Raw genomic sequence first — 19,590 nt, forward strand, 5'->3', positions numbered from 1 at the left:
ACAGGGTTCCTAAAAAATTTTTTTAAAGCATGTCTATGGAAGGTCTTACAGTTGTACCCTTTACCTGTATTAAGAAAAGATCAGGGGGAAACATGCCATTTAAGCATTACCAAGAAGCTAACTTCTTTCTTCCATATGTTCATTTGCTTCCTTGTGACACAATGCCCCCCCAAACTCAGGACCACTCTTTCCGCCCACATTCACCGGCTCTGAGACTGGTGCTGAGTTCTGATACCTGTTTGCAAATCACAGAAAAGAAAGGAAGGCGAAGTCCCAGGAGGGATAATCATGCAGGAAGGAGAGACAGGAATCCGTGGCTGCAGGCCACGCCCAACCAAAACCCTCTCAAAACCTTGAGAAACAAGGCAAGATACCCTCTCCCGGTAAGTCAGTCCCTTACAGAGGAGAAGTTCCCAGAGAACTTAAGGCAGCTCTCGGAGGGAAGGGAGCAGGGGTTAAGGCGGTCCACACAGCACAGCCTGAGAAGAAATCACACCGCACTTACCCATGAACAGTGGCCCCAGCAATCCCTGGAGCCTCTCTAACACGCATGCACGGAGCATGCCTCCCAGCTCCGGAGGCAACACTGGCAGCATGCACACACTGTAACATTCAGACACACTGACTTGTACGTGGCTGGCCCGGGGACAGGCCTCAGGAGGTACCAGGCGGCTTGGCTGCAGGCTGCTCAGCTCACCTGGCAGCTCTATGTGGCTCTGAGAGGAGTGGGCGTTGAGAGTGACCTACCTAACTTTGGGGAGGCTTGCACGCCTTCCAGCCAGGTTGAGACGCCTGCGTCTAATTAAAGACCTAAATGCAGAGTCTTGCACCCTCCAAGGGAGCTCTGACTCATCATAAAAATCAAACCTAGGTATAGCAGGGAACGGACAAGAAGAAAGCCACCAAGCTCTGGGCACTTCATCTTGTTAGCATGAAGAACCTGGGATGTGGCACTTGCTCAGTTCCTACATGCCAGTTGCCAATTCTGATAAAAGAGAGAGAAAAAAAAAGAATACCTCTTGCTGACCCAAGGCACCCCACAGCTGCCAGGAGAAACGGAAAAACAGAATGTCCCCTGCAGACTTTTCAGTCTCCTGCCTCCACCTGCCCACTGCACCGCCAGGGCAGCAGGCAGGAAAGGGACACCGCGGGAGGGCGGTGTGACCTCAGAGCGTCACTGACCTTCTCTTTCTCAAATTATCATCAGCGAGCTACCCTTTTGACCTTCCAGCGCTGTTGTGAGGATACAATGAGGTAACAGAGGACGTGTGCCTAAGAAAAGCATAGCCAGATGCAAGGTCCTGGTCTGCACTACTCTCAGCAGGAGATTTTAAGGGTCACACACTCGTTTTTGCTTTCTGTTTCATCCCCAACAGTTGAAGTTACCCAGGGGATCCTTGAGGATGCCGCCTGGGGAACTCTACATTCTGGTGACTGTGTGTGTGTGTGTGTGTGTGTGTGTGTGTGTGTGTGTGTGTGTGTGTGAGAGAGAGAGAGAGAGAGAGAGAGAGAGAGAAAGAGAGCTGGAGGGGCTCAGAGAAGGAGAAAAAGAGAAAGAGAGGGGAGGGCAGGTGGATATATGACTATTGTGTGAGGATTTCTCAGGATAGGACAGGTGCCCTTTTACCTAGGGTTAGCCGCCCTCACATGTTACTAAAAGATCTCATCTATATTCTATATGACACATAATTACCCAGAAAGAGCCAACTCAACTCTCAATTACCCACTGAAACAAAGGCAATAAAGCAAATCGTACAAACTGACCGGAATCCCCAAATATCCTTCCGGTAGGCTTTGGAATGTATCTTTTTGTACTTTTGCACTTGGTGATAGAAGTGTCAGATACATGGAGATTTTTCAAAACTTCCAAAGGAATCGCTTTCTGGATCTGACCTTCCCTCTTCTTTATAGTTACTCTCAGGTCAGGTAGACTAAAGCCTTAACCGAAGAAAAGCTACAAGGAAAACTGCTGTTTTCAGCCTTGCGTTCCCAGATGTGAGCGGAGTCTGTATGTAAGGTGAGTGGGGAGACTGTTGAGAAGGAGCTATTAAGACAGAACCCTGTTCTTTCAAGATCTTTTTTTGAATTCCCATTGTGTGTCACAGGGGAGATATGAAAAAGCAAATTAGTGACAATGTTAAGGAATGTACTGCCAAGAAGCGAGAACAACAATATCAAGCCTGAAGGGAGGCCAGGGAGCAACTGAGGACTGACTCCATTCGCTGCCTTGCACACAGTCAGAGTCAGTGAGCAGGCAGGTGATGTGATGCACGGTTGGGCTGTGGGAAGGGAAAGAGTGAAGGGTGGAATGGGCAGGTAGACGGCTGGGGAAGGTAGGTTTCCCAAGCTGGGTGAGAAAGTATGGTTGGAGAGAGGGTAAGCTGTCATCAGAGGGGCTAAAGAAAACCCCTAGTCAGCAGATTATTGTTGCAGCCTCAAGAAAGTAGCACACAGAGTCATTTACCAGGTATTGGGGGTCCCTGGTTGTAAGGTATTCTTGTTATGACTAAAGATCTTTGGGCTGCTAAGAGAAGTTAATTCAGATCCCCATCTGGGGTCCTGGGTAGGCCTCGGAGGAAGCTGGAGCCTGGAATAGTAGAATCTTTGTGTGACCATCACCGAACAGGAGAGATTCTGGCCCAGGTGTGGAATGGAGGCTCCAGCACTTTCCAGCACAAAGGCAGGAGACAAGAGAGAGACGTTTCAGGATACGAGCTGTCTGGGGTACGATAAAGGGCTGCAATGGCAGTAGAAGCTACAGTGTGCTCTTGAAGACCTGACAAGATTCAGGGTGTGCACAGGACATGTTACACAGGGACTAAGCTGGGGAAGGGACTGAGAGGATTTGCCAGTCCAAGGTGGACAGCCTACACCATGGTGGCATTTTTTTTTAGCATCTCCCCTATGCAATGAGTCAGTTCATTGAAAACCACATTGACAACTGGGGAAAAGTAAGAGAACCTGATTCAATCAGTAGTGTTTTGGCTGATTTTGCAAATAAATAAATGTATCTAACCTGAATGCAGCAGTACATGATTCAATAAAAATTACCCAAACTAATTCACGTTCAAAAAGCATGTAAATCATGTACACTTAAGAAGAGTTATAGCTACACCAACTTGTAATTTTACATTTAATTAATCCCCCAGGATTAAGAGGCACCAAACACTGATCTTTCCATTTGAGGGTGAACTTACTGAGTAACTGCATCTAGTTTCTCTATAATCAAAGTGCCAAGAGAAGAGAAATTTTAGATGTGGAAGGGTCCAACCCTCTTATTGTATAAACGAGGAATGTGAGGCCCAAATAAGTTAACAGTGTTTATCTTTTAATAACAATCTTTATCATGATTTGAAACTGACTTCCATTAATATTGCACGTTTTAATAAGATGTCATTTTTCATAGACCATCTAACAGTTAAGTTATATAAATCTATGTTTGTGATTCAGAACCAGAGTTTCTAATGAAAGTTAAGAATTTGCTCTTGCACAATCTGAAAGACCCACTGTCTAGGATTTCCAGGAAAAATTGAGAATATGTTTAATTAGGATTTCAGAATGAAACTTATAGGATCTGGGTCTTATTGAAGCATATCCTCTGTAAAATTTAGCAATCTTCTTATATTTCTTACATAAGTCTTAAAGTATTCCTAATACGATGCTCCTTAAAGTATCTAGTGGTACTGAGAACATTTACAGAAGTTGCAAAGCCTAAAAAAAAAAATGGAACCATAGTATTTATTATACACTTTCTTTTGCATAATTTATAGGATAATCAAGGTTTCAAGACCTGAATCTTCTTTAGACAGTGACTGAGATTAATTCTTAATAAATTAAGAAGAAGAAAGAAAACCTGTCAGGATTGAAAATATGCAGTGCAGGAATCTGGTCTGGGAACTAAAAATAAGTCACTTCACAGAACACTGTACCCTGATGTGATATCCACCCAGGGAAAATGAATGAGCACATCAATGTAATACATTCTGAATAAATAATGACATCAACAGCCACTTTGCCTAATCCTATCCCTAAATGTCAAACATTTTGTCATATTACTACATGACTTCCCAGTGTCTGCTACTTGTGCAGGTGAATCTGTATATATTTGCACATAATCCAGTTAAAACTGATCTGACTGAATTGTAAACAGAGTTGATAAGAGAAGCTTATTGTTGTAGTGCCTAATAGGAATATCATTTATATATTAAAGAACACAGTATGTAGCAGCAATTTAAAATGCTCAGTAAACTACAGTACAAATGGACTTCTATGCTATATGGCAAACCAACATTCTCGTAATATCTCTATATCATAGTGACACATATAAGGAATTTTCTTGACCAAGTACTTTACATACTGCCAGTTTATTTCTTTGATCCAGTTTGACAACATCAACATAACTGATTCCTAAACTGATATAATATGTACTCAATGGCAATTTTTCTTTCAATTCTTCTGGTCCGCGTAGAGGAGGCTCTTTGTAGGTACCTTCCTAACAACAGCTCATTCCTGGAATTTACATTTTTACCATACCATTTAGATGCAGTGCTAAGGATTTAAAATAAATGCGGGCAGCTGGAGACCTTTTTTTCCCTTTTCCTTCTGTAATTCACCTGCATGTACCTCGGGATACCTAACTGGTCCAGGGTGACTGTTGCTGGTAAGGTAACACAAAGAAGCCTATCGTTCTTTCCAAGACAATGAAAGTATTTAGGGAGATTTCCAGTTAATAACCTCTGATTTGAAAGATAATTAGTACTGTCTCTTTAAAAATGTCTTTTCAGTAGTTCACTGGAAATAATGGGTTCTTATTGTCACTGTTTGCCTTGACATCACATCACCTTCAGACCCGTGATATGAATCCCAGGCCCAGGCTGGCTGGAATCTGGATGGTTTCTAGTGCAAGGGAGGATGGGTTAAAAGGAAACGTGACAGGAAAGATGTGTTTCGCATCCATGAGCAGCTGAGGAGAGTCTTTCCTGTCTCGTAAACGCATCTGAGATTAAAAAAACAAAAAACAGAGCATCAGTTCTCCGAACCTATAAAGATTTTTTTCCCCCACCAAAAATCTACCAAAAAGTCCTCAACTAATAATGTTTATATTTGTTTTAAAATCACTTCCTTTTTCTAATAAGCTGTTATCAAAAAGTTAATGCACTGTTAAAATGAGATAATACAATAATAAAATACATTTTTTCTCAATAAACTGCAAAATTTTCATTCAAAAAACTGTGCTTGTGAATCAAAGAAAAAGAAAGCCTGGGAGATCTTACCTGTATAGTACGAATAAATGATACAGAGACTCTTTCTTCAAACTCATTAACTGGAGTATACAAATTCAACACTTTGACAATCTGTGAGAATGAAATGATCAAAGTTTTCAGCATATTATCAAACACACACTGGGTGCTTATAATCTGGAAAAGTAAAAGGATCTATGCAGATAGTTTGTAATTCTACTCAGGGCTGGGTTGGGATAAGGGGAGAGAGAGCTGGTCTAAAGGCATAGTTACCTTTACTATGTGAATTTTTAAAATAAGAATGTATTTATGTAACATTTATACATTTTAAAAAGTAATATAAATTTGGAAAAACAACAAACTACAAAAAGAACACTACATGAAAAGGAAAAGTGTCCCACTCGACCCTCTCAGTCTACCCTAGCGGCTACTGTTAATGATGTCCCTTGTTTCACCCAGCTGCTTTCTATACTTACCCTAGGTAAAATCTAGGTAAGATGTCTATACTACAAGACACATAAAGAACATTAAACAAGCCCAGGAGTCAGCACAGAAATAACTGGCAAAAGAAAAACAGGCCTTGCCTCATGCTGTTGCCACTGTCCTCAAATGCCCTTCCCCTCTTCTCACTTCCTTAAATTCAATGCCCAGCCTAATGGGACCTTCCTTGAACACAGTTATTGCCCCTCGGCACTTCCTTTAGACATCTTACTATAGAATTTGCTTCAACCTCATAGAGTAGAATCAGCTGGGTACATCTGCCTTGCCTACTACTGGAAAATTCCTTTTAGGGAAGGATTGTTTCTTATTTTTTGAAGTATCTCCCCAGCAACAGGTATGGTGCCTTGAGATAGGAGCCCCATGAGTCATTTACTGAAATGAACGAACAAGAATGATCTGTCTTAAAAATAGAGAAGTCTAATATCATTCAATTATCAAATAATATGGAAAATTACTTTTTGGAATACAGGCTGCACAGAATGCAGAGAATGTATACCCCATGAAAGCAAGGGCGTTGTTTTGTTCTTGGTTGTATCTCGGTGCCCACGGCATTATGCAGAACATGTAAACAATAAAGATTTATTGAATGTGGACTGCAGATGACTGTGACTCCCACCAAAACGTATTACTTTCAGGTAAAATCTCCTTTAAGATCTGCATAGATCTGTGTCTTCTCTGACACATGTGAAGACAAGAGCAATGGCCGGGGGGGACTCCTTACTTCCCTAAGCATCACCCTTGCTGAATGCTACAGGGTCTCTCAGCAGGGGGAGGCGCTTCACCTGGGCAGTAGTTAGAGCACTGCACATGGAACAGATAGCTTCTGCATCATCATCTGTCTTCTTTTTCACTTGTAAGAGCTGAGCAGCCTGAATGAGAGGTTCCAGGGTTTCCTTAGCCCCGCTAGTCATCAGATTCTTGTCACGCAGCCATTCTTCCAGTTGACTGACATTGTACCTGCCACAAAGAGAGAGAGAGGGAGAGAATGCAAATTTACTGAATGTCGTCATAGATGTCTTCATTTTTTAGGTATGGCTTTGTCAGGAATCTCAGTTAAAATGACAGGCAGTATTTTTGTTCAATTTTCTTAAATTTTACCAGCTGTGCTTAAAATTTTATTATAGCCATGAGGTTTATAATCATAATTATATAAGAGTAAATGACTGGATGATATAATTAACTTCAATGGAAGGTAGAAATAGAGCCATTACACCCAAAATTATGAAATAAAACCTGCTGAAAGACAAAACAGAATATCCAATATGGCCATGTCCTTATTAAACAGCTGACCAGAAAACGCTTCCCAGTTTGTCTTACAACATCAGAGGAGAGAATCGATAAACTTCAAGTACCCCTTCCTCCTTCAGTCAGACTCCACGGTAGTCACGAGAAACAAGATGCCCCCACACAGACCTTGTGCGGCAGCCCTGTTTAGGGAAGAGCCTGAGTGATGGAGTAGTGGCCTGAGGAAGCCCAGGGATGGAAGGAGAGAAGGTAAGTGGGGGAGGGGGAGCACTGGAAGAGACATGATCCCAAATGTGGAGAGAGATGTAGAAATTACAGATGCTGAGATTTCAAGAAGTGATCAACCAGGAGACAGTGGTTCCCATGCTAAAATGCTAAATGGACACAGGATGAGAACTTTGCAGTCAGGCAAGTAGGAGGCAGTTTGATATTATAACAGTGCTTCACATGTATAGAGAAATACATAAACAAACCTTAAAGAGATAAATTCCACTACCTGAATGAAAGGATTATCTTCTTAATTTAACTACAATGCATGTGTGTCAGAATGGAAAATTTGAAAAGAATGCCAAGGTTTCCTGAGATTAACTAAAGACTTATGTAAGAGAGATTCTTTTTTTCCTCTCTTGGTGAATATTCTGTTTTAAAATAAACGATTTGCTGGGGTGCCTGGGTGGCTCAGTTGGTTAAGCACCTGCCTTTGACTCAGGTCATGATCCCAGGGGGATTGAGCCCTGAGTTGGGCTCCCTGCTCAGTGGGGAATCTGCTTCTCCCTCTCTCCCCTGCTCGTGCTCTCTCTCTCGCTATTTCTCTCTTGCTCTCAAATAATAAATAAAATCTTTTAAAAAAAGAAAATAAATTATTTGCAAAAAAAATGCTGAGGAGTAACTGGGCATAAAAACTGAGTGCACATTTTTGTAAAAGATACAGGGGCATGTTTCCGGTTAGTAAGAGGTCTATTAGACATGTTCTTGTTGCCATGGTACAAAAAGGTGTTTTGTCAAAATAAATTTCTAAGAGAAAGCAAACATTAGAAATCTTCACGATAAAAGAATTCGGTATTTTGTTAGGTACAATTAAAAACACACGCAAAAGGTGAGGAAGCAGCTATCTCAACTCGAAGTATTTTTTATCATCTCTCCATTCCCTCCAACGAATCAGTGTTCCGGGGAAGCAGGGTTCCCAGCTAGTGGAGGGGAGAACCTGTTGAAAGGCACAGTCTGGAGCAGTACCGCATGAAAGTGGAGAGGTCCAGCCAGGCAAGAGAAGACAGCTCCATGCGGGGTCTTCCCCGGCTGGTTGGCTGGTGGCAGCAGACATCAGCTACCCTGACCGCAAACAAGCCATCGGCCCCTGCACCGCGGCCAGCAGTAGGGCCGGGAGCGGACAACAGCGCAGGTGCTCTCTGCTCACCTGATCTGCATGCCTTTACTCCAGGAGCACATGTCCTTGCGCAGGAGGAGGTTGTTCAGGGTGACGGCCCCAACGATGTAGAACATCTGCTTGACCACCTGCTTGATCAGTTCAGGGTCCATGCCGTGCTGACACAGGACCGAGTGGAAGGAGTTGAGCTGCCGAAGGATGGAGTCCAGTGTGTAGGTGCCCTCGTCTGCGATGCTGGACGTTCGCTTTCTGAGCCCTGTGGGCTTCACGCCAGACACACCCTGAATGGTTTCGTGCTCCAGCATGCCAGAGACTGCAGGAGGAGTTCAAGCGTTAGAAGATGCCTATTACACGTGCATACACACTTGCTCACACATGCACACGTGTATTCTCATGCATTCAACTTAGGAAAGTGATCTGAGTATCAAAAGAAAGGGGAAAAGAACTTTCCGGAAAAGGGCTTCCAGATTTTAAACTTTAATGAAGGAATAATTCTTTTTTTTTTAAAGATTTTATTTATTTGACAGAGAGAGACACAGCGAGAGAGGGAACACAAGCAGGAGTGGGAAAGGGAGAAGCAGGCTTCCCACTGAGCAGGGAGCCCAATGCGGGGCTCGGTCCCAGGGCCCTAGGATCATGACCTGAGCCGAAGGCAGACGCTTAACGACTGAGCCACCCAGGCGCCCCAGGAATAATTCTTAAATGCAAAAATTTCCCATGAAATTGAGAAATCTCAATGGTGCATTTTCTAAAATACAAAGCAGCCGCCTTGTACTAGCACAAGCTTGTGATATCTTGAGAGGGTTTTTGAGAAAGATGCACCAGTTAGGGAAAGGAGAAGAGATTCTCCAGGGACATCCGAGCCCCACAGGCAAACCAAGTGGCAAGAACAGCAGGAGACTGGGCAGTGGTCGTGGAGAAGCCTTGGGAGGGGATGGTTATGTGGGGCTGGAAAACCAGGCCCTTCCTTGCCCCGAGCTTCCCACAGTAGCAGGGAGGCCTTGGGTTAGTCTCAGCCTCCCGGAACTCAGTCTTCCCAAATCTGGGGCACTGCTCCCCGCCCCACCCCCCTGCCCACTGCGCCCTCACAGTGTTTGGCTTATGCCTCCTCTAGGATGGTTGTGGGATGACCAGCCCCTGGCCTGGCAGCCCCTTGAGAACAGGGGCCACTCCTGATTCATTTTTATATCTCTTAGTCATTTTATAGCTCACAGGGCTAACCAAAGCTTCCACAGAACCTCACATTGACACAAAACATTGGCGGTTTTATCAAATCACTGGGAGATGGGGGCAGTGATTTAAAGTGGGACATCTCAGCAGTAAGCTTCCTGTTTAGCCAATAAAAATAGGCAAAAGTAGAGGATATATTGGCTGAAGTTGATCTTCTCTGCAACTGTGTCACCTGTTACAAGCTGACCTACACTGCTTTGAATACACACCTGTTAGGGGACAACTGAAGAACTGACCCCTGAAGTCATCCCCTAAGAAAAATCACTGCTGTCTCCCATGGCTTCCTCAGCCTTTTATGTTTCTGGTTGACTAACTGTGGGTCTGCGACAGAAGACAAATACTAAGGGCAATGAAGAAGTTGTGGGAATGTGGAAAACACATGGGTGGGAAAAGAAAGGGTAGCTAGGAGTAGCCTTAAGAAGCTGCTGATAGGGGCGTCTGGGTGGCTCAGTCAGTTAAGCGTTGCCTTCAGCTCAGGTCATGATCCCAGGGTCCTGGGATCAAGCCCCATGTGGGGCTCCCTGCTCTGCGGGAAGCCTGCTTCTCCCTCTCATACTCTCCCTGCTTGTGTTCCCTCTCTCGCGATCTCTCTGTCAAATAAATAAATAAAATTTTTAAAAGAAAAAAAAGAAGCTGCTAATAATTTGCCTGAAGATAACAGTTTGATATCTTAAAACAAATTTAATTCAATCCATTCAAAATTAGCAGCCTGCAATTTGTATATGCCTCCTTCCTACTTCATACATGCTACATATGCCAAGGAATATAGGTAGTGCAGTACATAAATACACACCCAGAGTGAGTACGCGAATATAAAGAGAGGTACGAGACTCACACACCTAGTTGAACACACACATATAGAAACACACACATGCATACCCCAGTCAGTTATCCAATGAGAAACCACTCCTTGCCTTTGACAATTCCATGGGGGCCTTGAGATGTGTAACTCATCATGGAGTGGCCGAGACCTAGTCTTGTTGCCATGGTACCCCCCTCCCCAGCCCTTTGACTGTAACCTAATAGGCAAAGGGCAAACTCTCCCCAGCCTCCTTTGTTTTAGGTGGGCCCCGAGGAGGCCCTGTGTAGCAGTTTCCTAGACCAAAGTTTAAAGTGTTTTTGAAAACTGGACAAGGAATGAGGTATATTGCTGGGTATAAAGCAGAACCCAAATTCAAGGAAGAGGCATCACCCAGTGGGGAGATTCACTAGATACTGCCATTTCAATCATGTGAAAGCAGTGATTTTGATGTATCCCAATTAGTCATGGCTGGGGTTCTGGGATCCCTCAGCTAATTTCAGGACTGAGTCTTACTACTTTATGTTCTTTGTATCAAGACATGCCTCCAAACAAGTGTCGCTGCTGCACACGTGAGGCAGACAGAACTTGACGTCAGCCCAGCCCTCGCCTTACCGATCATTGGCTGCAGGATGTTCTCTAACACCCGCACGAGCTGCTGGTAGATCTGAATAGCCAAGTCACTTAGCACCTGCCGGTACTCAGCCAGGTCGAAATTGGTGAGGCAGTGTTCATTCTGGCGAGATGTGTTGTGTTTCATAAAGCCCTAGAACCAGAAAGCAAAGTTACTGACACCCATGAAATCAAATGTCTCTCCCAACTCCTTTGTTTGATCAGATTCCCCTGCTGTCTTTCCTCTGAAGAGTTTCCATCTGTTCCACTCTTGAATGCCAGACTGTCATTCTCAAACGCTCTGTTGTGTTTGTTTCCATCATAACCCCCTTCCACTTCTTATCAGCTTTTGAATAATATCTCAACTTGGCTAGCTAGCAGTTAAGCCCTTCCAATAGCTATGTCAGTGAAACAAGATGGGTGAACTTAATTTGGGGGGAAAAAAAAAAGGAATGAGCGTTTTCACTTATGACGTCGCACATTTACTGCCAGACACTAAATTATCTCAAGTACTAATCTCCTAACTTCAGTTCTATTAAATAGAGTCCTATTTATAAATACTGCACCTGAAGGGCATACATAATCTTTTTAAAATAGACCAATTTCTACCGAGATCAGTGAATAAATAAAAAATTTCCCTTTATTATATTTCATGGTGACCATACATGATTTTCAATCCAAGCTTAGAACGGAATTTTTTGGTGGTATTAGTTAAAATGGAAAATCACCTGTACAGGCAGGTACTTTTGTCAGACACTGCCTACTTGATGGATTCTACCCAAAGCCAAGCATCGGCCTCCCTACAAACTACCTGACAACATGGTCTAGAAGTGAGGACTGACAGGACAGCTAGTGGCCCCTCAGAGGAATTCTAGTCTGTCTGTCCCATCTTCGCAGGGACTGCACCTTACTCATTTTTATGCCTTCCAACATTTGCCAGGACCGTCCTCTGCCCTAGCCTCTAGGTGCCCAGAAAATGCTACTGGTCAGCTTCTCTGCCTGCCCTCCAGGCAAAAAATGGAAGGCATGGACAGCCGTGGGTAGGGGCACAGGCTGCAGAGGCGGCAGCCCCAGAACCCCAACTCTGCTCCTTCTGACTAAGAGGACCTGGGCAAATTGATGAACATCACCCAACTTCAGTTTTTCGTCTATAAAACTGGGTTGTAATTCCTACCTCACAGAGATGCTGTAAGAATTAAATAACAGAGTGTATAGGAAGTGCTGTCTGATACATACTGAGTAGATCTTAATAAAGAATAATTATTAATATATTACATAGTTTTGAAGTCTGTCAAACACCTGATGAGCTTATCACTGCAAATAAAAGCAGAATAGGTTTTGGGGCCAATCTAAAGAGATATGCCTCAGTTTGATCACCTTTTACGTATTATAGAAAGCCAAAATTGATGAATTTCTTTAAATAGTTCAATATTTCTTATTATCAGCCCCCTGAAAAGCCCACTTCCACCTACTGACAAGAGGTTTCATGGCTTGTAATAATTCACTAACTAATGCCTGTTTTATTTCCGCTATGCTTTCTCATAATACAAACTCTCAGAGGGAAGAAACTATGTTGCTCTCCAATTCACGGTTTCATAAACAATGAACATCAAACAAAGCTATGAGCTTCCAACCCACCTCTGAATTCAGGTTTCTAAATTAACAAATGGGGGCCGCCTGGGTGGCTCAGTCTGTTAACCGTCTGCCTTCGGCTCAGGTCATGATCCCAGGGTCCTGGGACTGAGCCCCACAACAGGCTCCCTGCTCCGCGGGAAGTCTGCTTCTCCCTCTCCCTCTGCCCCTCCCCCCGCTCATGCTCTCTCTCTCTCTCTCTCTCTCTCACTTGCTCTCTTTCTCTTTCTCTCAAATAAATAAAATCTTTAAATTAACAAATTGTTAAATGTTCCATCTTTTTAATCTTTTCCTTAAAGAGGACAGAGAAAGTACATCCTGCTGGTTTTGTGATCAAGGTTTCCTCACCTCCTCGCCACTGTACTGTTTCAAACAGTGCAAAAATCGGCATGTGTTAGAGAGCCAGAAGGACACGGTTTCAAAATCATCACCTCTTTTCTGAAAGAGAGAAAAAGGCTAAATTCACTTTTCCGTAGGGAAATAGCAACCTGAAAGTAACTGAAAGACACCAGAAGGCCCACTTCTTTCAGTTACATTATAATTACAAAAATAAATCACATTGCAATTGTAAAGTCTTACATCATTGCTAGAAAATTTCAACCCTGTGTCGGTTGGTTGGTTGTTACTTTGCCTGGCATCTATTTTCTTGCCATTAGAAAAGGATGCCCAGTCATTCAGGTGATGTGAGCTTAGCAGTGCCTTTTGGCAGAAAAAAATTCATCAAACCACAGCTTACCCCAACTCACTTCCCTCAGGATTACTCAGGGGATCAGAAAGGACTAAAAGCACAAAAGGGAATCACAGACTATGAAGCAATGAAACCCAGCTCAGATGACAAATCTGGTCGATGATAAGATACAACTCCTGGGCAGAGAATCAGAAATGGGATGGAGGGAGTCCTGTGCAGAAGAGGAGAGAGGGAAGCTGAATGGCTCTGCATCGGGACCGGGGCTCCTGTCAAACAACCGGCTGCTAAATCTGAAGAGGGACTCGAGGCAAATACACTTCAATTCAAAACTGGGACTGGAGACAAACTCACATCAATTCTGAATGGCATCAAAAAAAAAAAAATGGCATCAGTATGCTAGTACCCACTCCTTTTTACTTTTTAAACAATTTGGTATAATAATTAGTCAAATTAGATAAATGTCTTCATGCAATTAGGATGAGAGGGAGAAAACATGAGTTGGTTTTGCTGTCTTTGTAGGAGCTGACTTAAAAGTTAGTAAAGCTTGCAGGCTAAATGTACTATAGCATCAATACACCAAAAATGAAATGAGTTATATCAGAAGACATTCATCACTTTTTAAATGTTAAATTTTCAGAAACTCCATGCTTTAGGAACCCCTGTAAAGCTAACTCCATACAGTATCTGCCCCGTAGGGATGGAGAACCCACGTTTGTCAAAGGTTCACTACCAGGGGTTGCAGGGAGGGTGTGTTTCATGAGGACAGAGCTTCAGGTGGGGAAGATGGAAAAGTTCTGGAGGTGGGCAGCGATAATGGCTGCACAGCAATGCGAACGCACTTAATGCCACCGAACTACGCACTGAAAAATGGTTAAGTGGTAAATGTTATGTTTCGTATATTTTACAACAATTAAAACAAAAGAGTGCATGAAAGACACCTTAGATTTGAGAGCGTCCACTGTGCATGTTAACTATCCACTTATCTCTGTCCTAAATGTTCTCATCCAACTTCAGTTAGATAATCAGAAAGCAAAGTACTTGGAGCACATTCTCTTAGTACCTCACAGAAACACGTGAGTTAATGTTCATTGTTTTTCTAGAGAGGCAAGAGGAGGATTATGCAAGGTGAGTCAGTGATTACTGAGTTAGGCAGGGCTTTCTGCTCTATTACATAATTCTGCTGCCTTATCCAAGTCTTTCCTCTCTGCTTAGTATACGTGTGTTGCTTCTCACATGGAACCAGGCATTTCAGGTAACAAGGAAAATTATGTGGTGAGTTGGAGAATAACAGGAAGAAAAGGTGGAAGAAAAATTTTAATGTTTTATCAGACATCTTTACGAACAAGCCATGTTGTACTGAACTTCTTTAATACCTTTTTAGCTAGAGCGTCATATTCCCTATATATATGGACCACATTAAATATTTTTAATTTACTTGTAAGGTCTCAAAACAGACTATTTCTGTTTATGAAGAAACTTAATTTACTCTGCAATTTAATGCAATTATATCATATTAATTTTGATTACTGTTCAACCTGAGCCCCACTGTACAAGAAGGCATATAGACACGTTACAAGAAAGACTGTTTCCTACAGTGGGAGTTTTCAGTGAAGACTGGAAAGTGTTCATATCCGCAACTTAGCCCCGACCTAAGGAAGGAAAAGACCTTGGTGCAGATTCTGTCATCATTTATGTTCACTACGAGAATTTTGTTGAACATGAACTGACCTTTAATACTTTTTTGATGCTGTTAATTGTTGATGTTAGCAACGACCTTACTTTCTGGTCATCATTCAGGTAGTCAGCATGTCGAACACACATGAACAGGATATATGCTGGTAACCCTGGAATCAAATTGACTGCCACCCCACGTGGCTTCAGTTCTGAAAGGAAATGAGGAAAAATAATCTTATATAACATTGAAAATCTTCATGAGGAGTGCTTTGTGAGATAGAAAAGCACAGTTCTCGTAAAAGAATTCAATCATTCAGGGTTAAGAGGTCATATTTAAAAAGCATATTTTAATAGCTCATCAAGTGGAGAAATTAAGGGTGGGGACATGTGAATCTTAGAACTCCCAAATTTATATCTCTTGCCCTGACTTCTCACTTGAACTCCAGTTTCATGTATCAACTGTCTTCTTGACACCTCTGCTTAAGCACGTCAAACTGAGTCCATCCCGAATGAAACCAATGATTCTCTCCTTCCAGGAGTTGTTCCCATCGCAGTAAATAGGCTGTTCCAGACTTCTGGCTTCTCAGGTTATAAGCTTTGCCAATATCTTTGACTCATTTGTTTTCTCACACCACACGTCTAATCCAACAATAAATCCTGTTGGCTCTACCTATAAAACACATCCAGAAACTTACTTACTCTACTAGCTACCCTACAATAGGCCACCATCATCTTCTCTTGGACTGTGGTGATGGCTTCCAGACTAGTCTCCTGATTCATCCCCTGCTCCCCAGTAGTACCTTTTACACACAATGACCAGAGTTATTCTATACACAAATGCCACTCTTGTTCTGAATATCTTCCAAGTAGCTTCTCTTCTGTCATTTATAAAGTCAAAAATCTTCACTATGGTCTGTGTGATCTGGCCCTGTTCCCCTTCCCCAGCTCACTGTGCTTTAGTAACATTTCTCCCTCTCATCCTAACTGCAAGACAGTCATCTAATTTAACTCGACATGAGTCTCCTTGCTGTTGGCTGAACATGTCAGGCATGCTCCCACCCCAGGGCCTATGTACTTACTATTTTCTGCCTCAAATGTTCTTTTCTCAGATATCAGTATGATTTGCTTCCTTACTTCCTTTGATCTCTGTCCAAAGATCTATGAAAGAGAACCTTCCTGACAACCTTATGTAAACTAGTACACTTGTCTTTACTCTTTCTCCTTTGACCCCATTATATGTATATTTTTTCTCTACTCTCCCCAAGCCCCCCAATGTAAGATCTATGAGAACAGGGATCATGAATTACTTTATTCATTACCCCGTACCTAGAAAATGTTTAGCATTTGGTAGGAGCTCACTAAATGTTTATTGATGAATCTTTGTTAACTCTATGCTTAAAAACCACTGGCTTCTTAACATTTTTGCTAAATGAAGATCATGGTGAAACTTAAGTGCCTCTGCACCTATATATAGTACGTGGTTTAATGCCATGAACCCCAAGAACATTAAATCAGGTATAACTGCCAATCACATTGCTGTCAGCCCACACCTGCCAGGAGGAATGCTATGCAAAGGCTGAACAGAGAGGTTTTTCCCTTTTTTAGTTCACAACTTTCAGGATGTGTGTATTCCCAACTCATTTCCCACTCTCCCTAAAGAGCCTTCTTGCAGAACCAATGGGCTTATGCCCCATCTTGACCCTACGCTTCTCTAAAATGCTTCTTCCGTGTCCATTTCATTTGTCCAGTCCTCTCCTTCCACAGCTGGAATCTTTCCCTTAATTCTTTTGTTTTTTCCCTATTACCAAAGTGTTGTTCTTGACATATTTAGTTGTGAAAGGAAGCAAGGAAAAAAATGAAACTCGGGAGGTTAAATGGCCCAGAGCAGTAGTGTTCAACTGTGGATACACTTCAGAATCCTCTGAAAGATTGAAAAAAAATGTCTTCGACGTGGCCAGGCTCTTCCCTCTAGAGACTGTAATGTGATGAGTCTATGGTGGGGACCACACGTCAGTGCTTCTCCAGATGTTCTGGTCTGTAGCCAGAGTTAAGAAGGCCTGGTGGACCCTGGGCGAGTCTCCCTCAGCTCGGTTGATGAGGCAGGACTGGTCAGGACGCTACAGCAGGACAAGGAACGGCGTGCACTGACGACGCAATCAACCAGCGTTGAATAGTCGAAAACTTAGTGACCAGTCTTCCCCACCACTGACACATGTACCAGAAAGACCTTCTACCCCGTGCAGAGAATACTTGCCCAGAATCAGGTTCTTGACAAGCTTCTGTTCATCCTCCTTCTTGTAGTCCAGCATGCCTTGGAAATCCTTTTCCTTCCTGGGAATGTTGACTGGACGGATGGGTTCATCAACGATCTGTCCTGGGGATATGTTCTCCATCTGGCCCACTTCATAAGAAATAAAAAGAAGAAAATTATTTTCCAGGTAGAAAAGATACAAGGGTTCCACACGCCTAGTAATTTTAAATGAACTCTATAACAACGGAAACTTGCTGTATTTGCCACCTAATTATCTCCTCTTGAAATACTCTTTTCTGGGGCACTTGGATGGCTCTGTCGGTTAAATACTCCTTTCTGCTAAAATTACGTGGATAGATGGCAAAATTATATGCTAATGTCACTCCAACAGCCACTAATGCTTGGCTATTATCAACATCAATGAACCTTACTTGATTCAAGAACTTTTTTTTTTTTGGGTAATAAAGTTCACTTTGTAGTGAGATTAAATGTCCGCAAAGTAAGTGGTTTAACTTCTTGGTTAACTAATTGGTACCGTCATAATGGTTAAAGATATTTAGACTTTAAGTAACAGAAGAAAAAAAAAACAGTATTCTAAAAAGAGGCAGCAAGAGTATCAGAGATTTCCGCCTCACATTTAGCTCTATGAATCCAGTCATTAAAGAAAAAGAACATTTACTTTAATTAAATGTATCACTGCAATCAGTTCAAACCACATCAAGATAGCTGGTAGAATAGGATTTCTTACATTAATCACCATACATTCCATCATTAGTTTTGGATGTAGTGTTCCATGATTCATTGTTTGTGCATAACACCCAGTGCTCCACGCAGAACGTGCCCTCTTTAATACCCATCACCAGGCTAACCCATCCCCCCACCCCCTCCCCTCTAGAACCCTCAGTTTGTTTCTCAGAGTCCATCGTCTCTCATGGTTCGTCTCCCCCTCTGATTCCCCCCCTTCATTTTTCTCTTCCTACTATCTTCTTCTTTTTTATTCTTTTTAACATAAAATGTATTATTTGTTTCAGAGGTATTCATCAGAGGAATTCAGAGATTCATCAGTCTCACATGCTTCACAGCGCTCACCATAGCACATACCCTCCCCAATGTCTATCACCCAGCCACTCCATCCCTCCCACCCCCCACCACTAAGCAACCCTCAGTTTGTTTCCTGAGATTAAGAATTCCTCATATCAGTGAGGTCATATGATACATGTCTTTCTCTGATTGACTTATTTCACTCGGCATAATACCCTCTAGTTCCATCCACGTCGTTGCAAATGGCAAGATTTCATTTTTCTGATGGCTGCATAATATTCCATTGTATATACATAACATAATAAAATTAAATAAAAAAAAGAACCTCCAAAATCTGTCCACCATAATAAAAATGTTCTCATACTTATGATAGTGATAATTTTGCAAAACTCTATTAACATATTAAAAACAATTAAATAGTATATGTAGGGTGAACTATATGGAATGTGAATTATATCTCAGTAAAGCTGTCATTAAAAAATAAAGACACCCAGAAATATCAAAAAAAAAAAAGAATAGGATTTCTTTGCACTAGTCCAAATGAACTGTATCATTTTTCACAAAGGCCTCACAAGGCAAAGACCTAGCCTTCTTCTGCTACCCTTCATTCCCAAAGAAATCATGAGCAGATAAAACACTTCTATTTATTATGATTTCCTAGATATTTTCTTTCTTTTTTTTCTTTCTTGTTTGTTTTTAATCAAGTGCTAGAAGTCTTTTTTTTAAAGATTTTATTTATTTATTTGACAGAGAGAGTGAGAGAGGGAATACAAGCAGGGGGAGTGGGAGAGGGAGAAGCAGGCTTCCTGCGGAGCAGGGAGCCCGATGCGGGGCTCGATGCCAGGACCCTGGGATCATGACCTGAGCCAAAGGCACCCGCTTAACCGACTGAGCTACCCAGGCACCCCAAGAGCTAGAAGTCTTACCATGAGGTTGTAACCATTAAAGTACAACCACTGGTTAATGACCCTTTCAGATGTTAAAAACTGTCACTACTGTTAGTGGAAAGTGCTAGAGAAGGGTTATGCTAAGGATTAAAGGAAAGAGGTCTCCAATTTCATCACAAAATTGAGAAGTAAAGGGGAAATGCAAGGGGAGGAAGGGAACACAGAGTTATGATGGTGTTTGTGGAAATATATGCTAATAAGCAGGATTTTTTATTCTTTCATCTGCTGGAGGGGGCAGTTAAGAAATCTATTTGGGGATAGACTGAGTTGAATCTGTTGTCAAACAAACACAAGGCAGATCAAAATCATGAGAACCTTTAATGTTGCTGATTCTCCAACATATCAG

General features: G+C 42.3%; 1 protein-coding gene across 4 annotated transcripts in view; it reads right to left on the bottom strand.

The window, feature by feature from the left end:
• Positions 1 to 4,345: 4,345 nt before the first annotated feature.
• Positions 4,346 to 19,590, bottom strand: part of MYO5A (myosin VA) — a 188,842-nt gene continuing 173,597 nt past the window's right edge. For all 4 annotated transcript variants that reach the window (XM_088024798.1, XM_088024797.1, XM_028099985.1 and 1 more), the window contains 8 exons: positions 17,260 to 17,406; positions 15,060 to 15,214; positions 12,992 to 13,081; positions 11,015 to 11,165; positions 8,401 to 8,683; positions 6,524 to 6,698; positions 5,274 to 5,354; positions 4,346 to 4,996 (listed from right to left, as the gene is read on the bottom strand). In XM_088024798.1, coding sequence (XP_087880924.1) covers positions 4,844 to 4,996; positions 5,274 to 5,354; positions 6,524 to 6,698; positions 8,401 to 8,683; positions 11,015 to 11,165; positions 12,992 to 13,081; positions 15,060 to 15,214; positions 17,260 to 17,406 — 1,235 coding nt within the window. In that variant the 3' untranslated portion in view covers positions 4,346 to 4,843. The remainder of the gene's footprint in view (positions 4,997 to 5,273; positions 5,355 to 6,523; positions 6,699 to 8,400; positions 8,684 to 11,014; positions 11,166 to 12,991; positions 13,082 to 15,059; positions 15,215 to 17,259; positions 17,407 to 19,590) is intronic.

Source organism: Eumetopias jubatus, unplaced genomic scaffold (assembly GCF_037043125.1).
Source record: "Eumetopias jubatus isolate StellerSeaLion01/CBP00866 unplaced genomic scaffold, mEumJub1_p1.0 scaffold_7, whole genome shotgun sequence".
In the NCBI taxonomy this organism is placed as follows: Eukaryota; Metazoa; Chordata; class Mammalia; order Carnivora; family Otariidae; genus Eumetopias; species Eumetopias jubatus.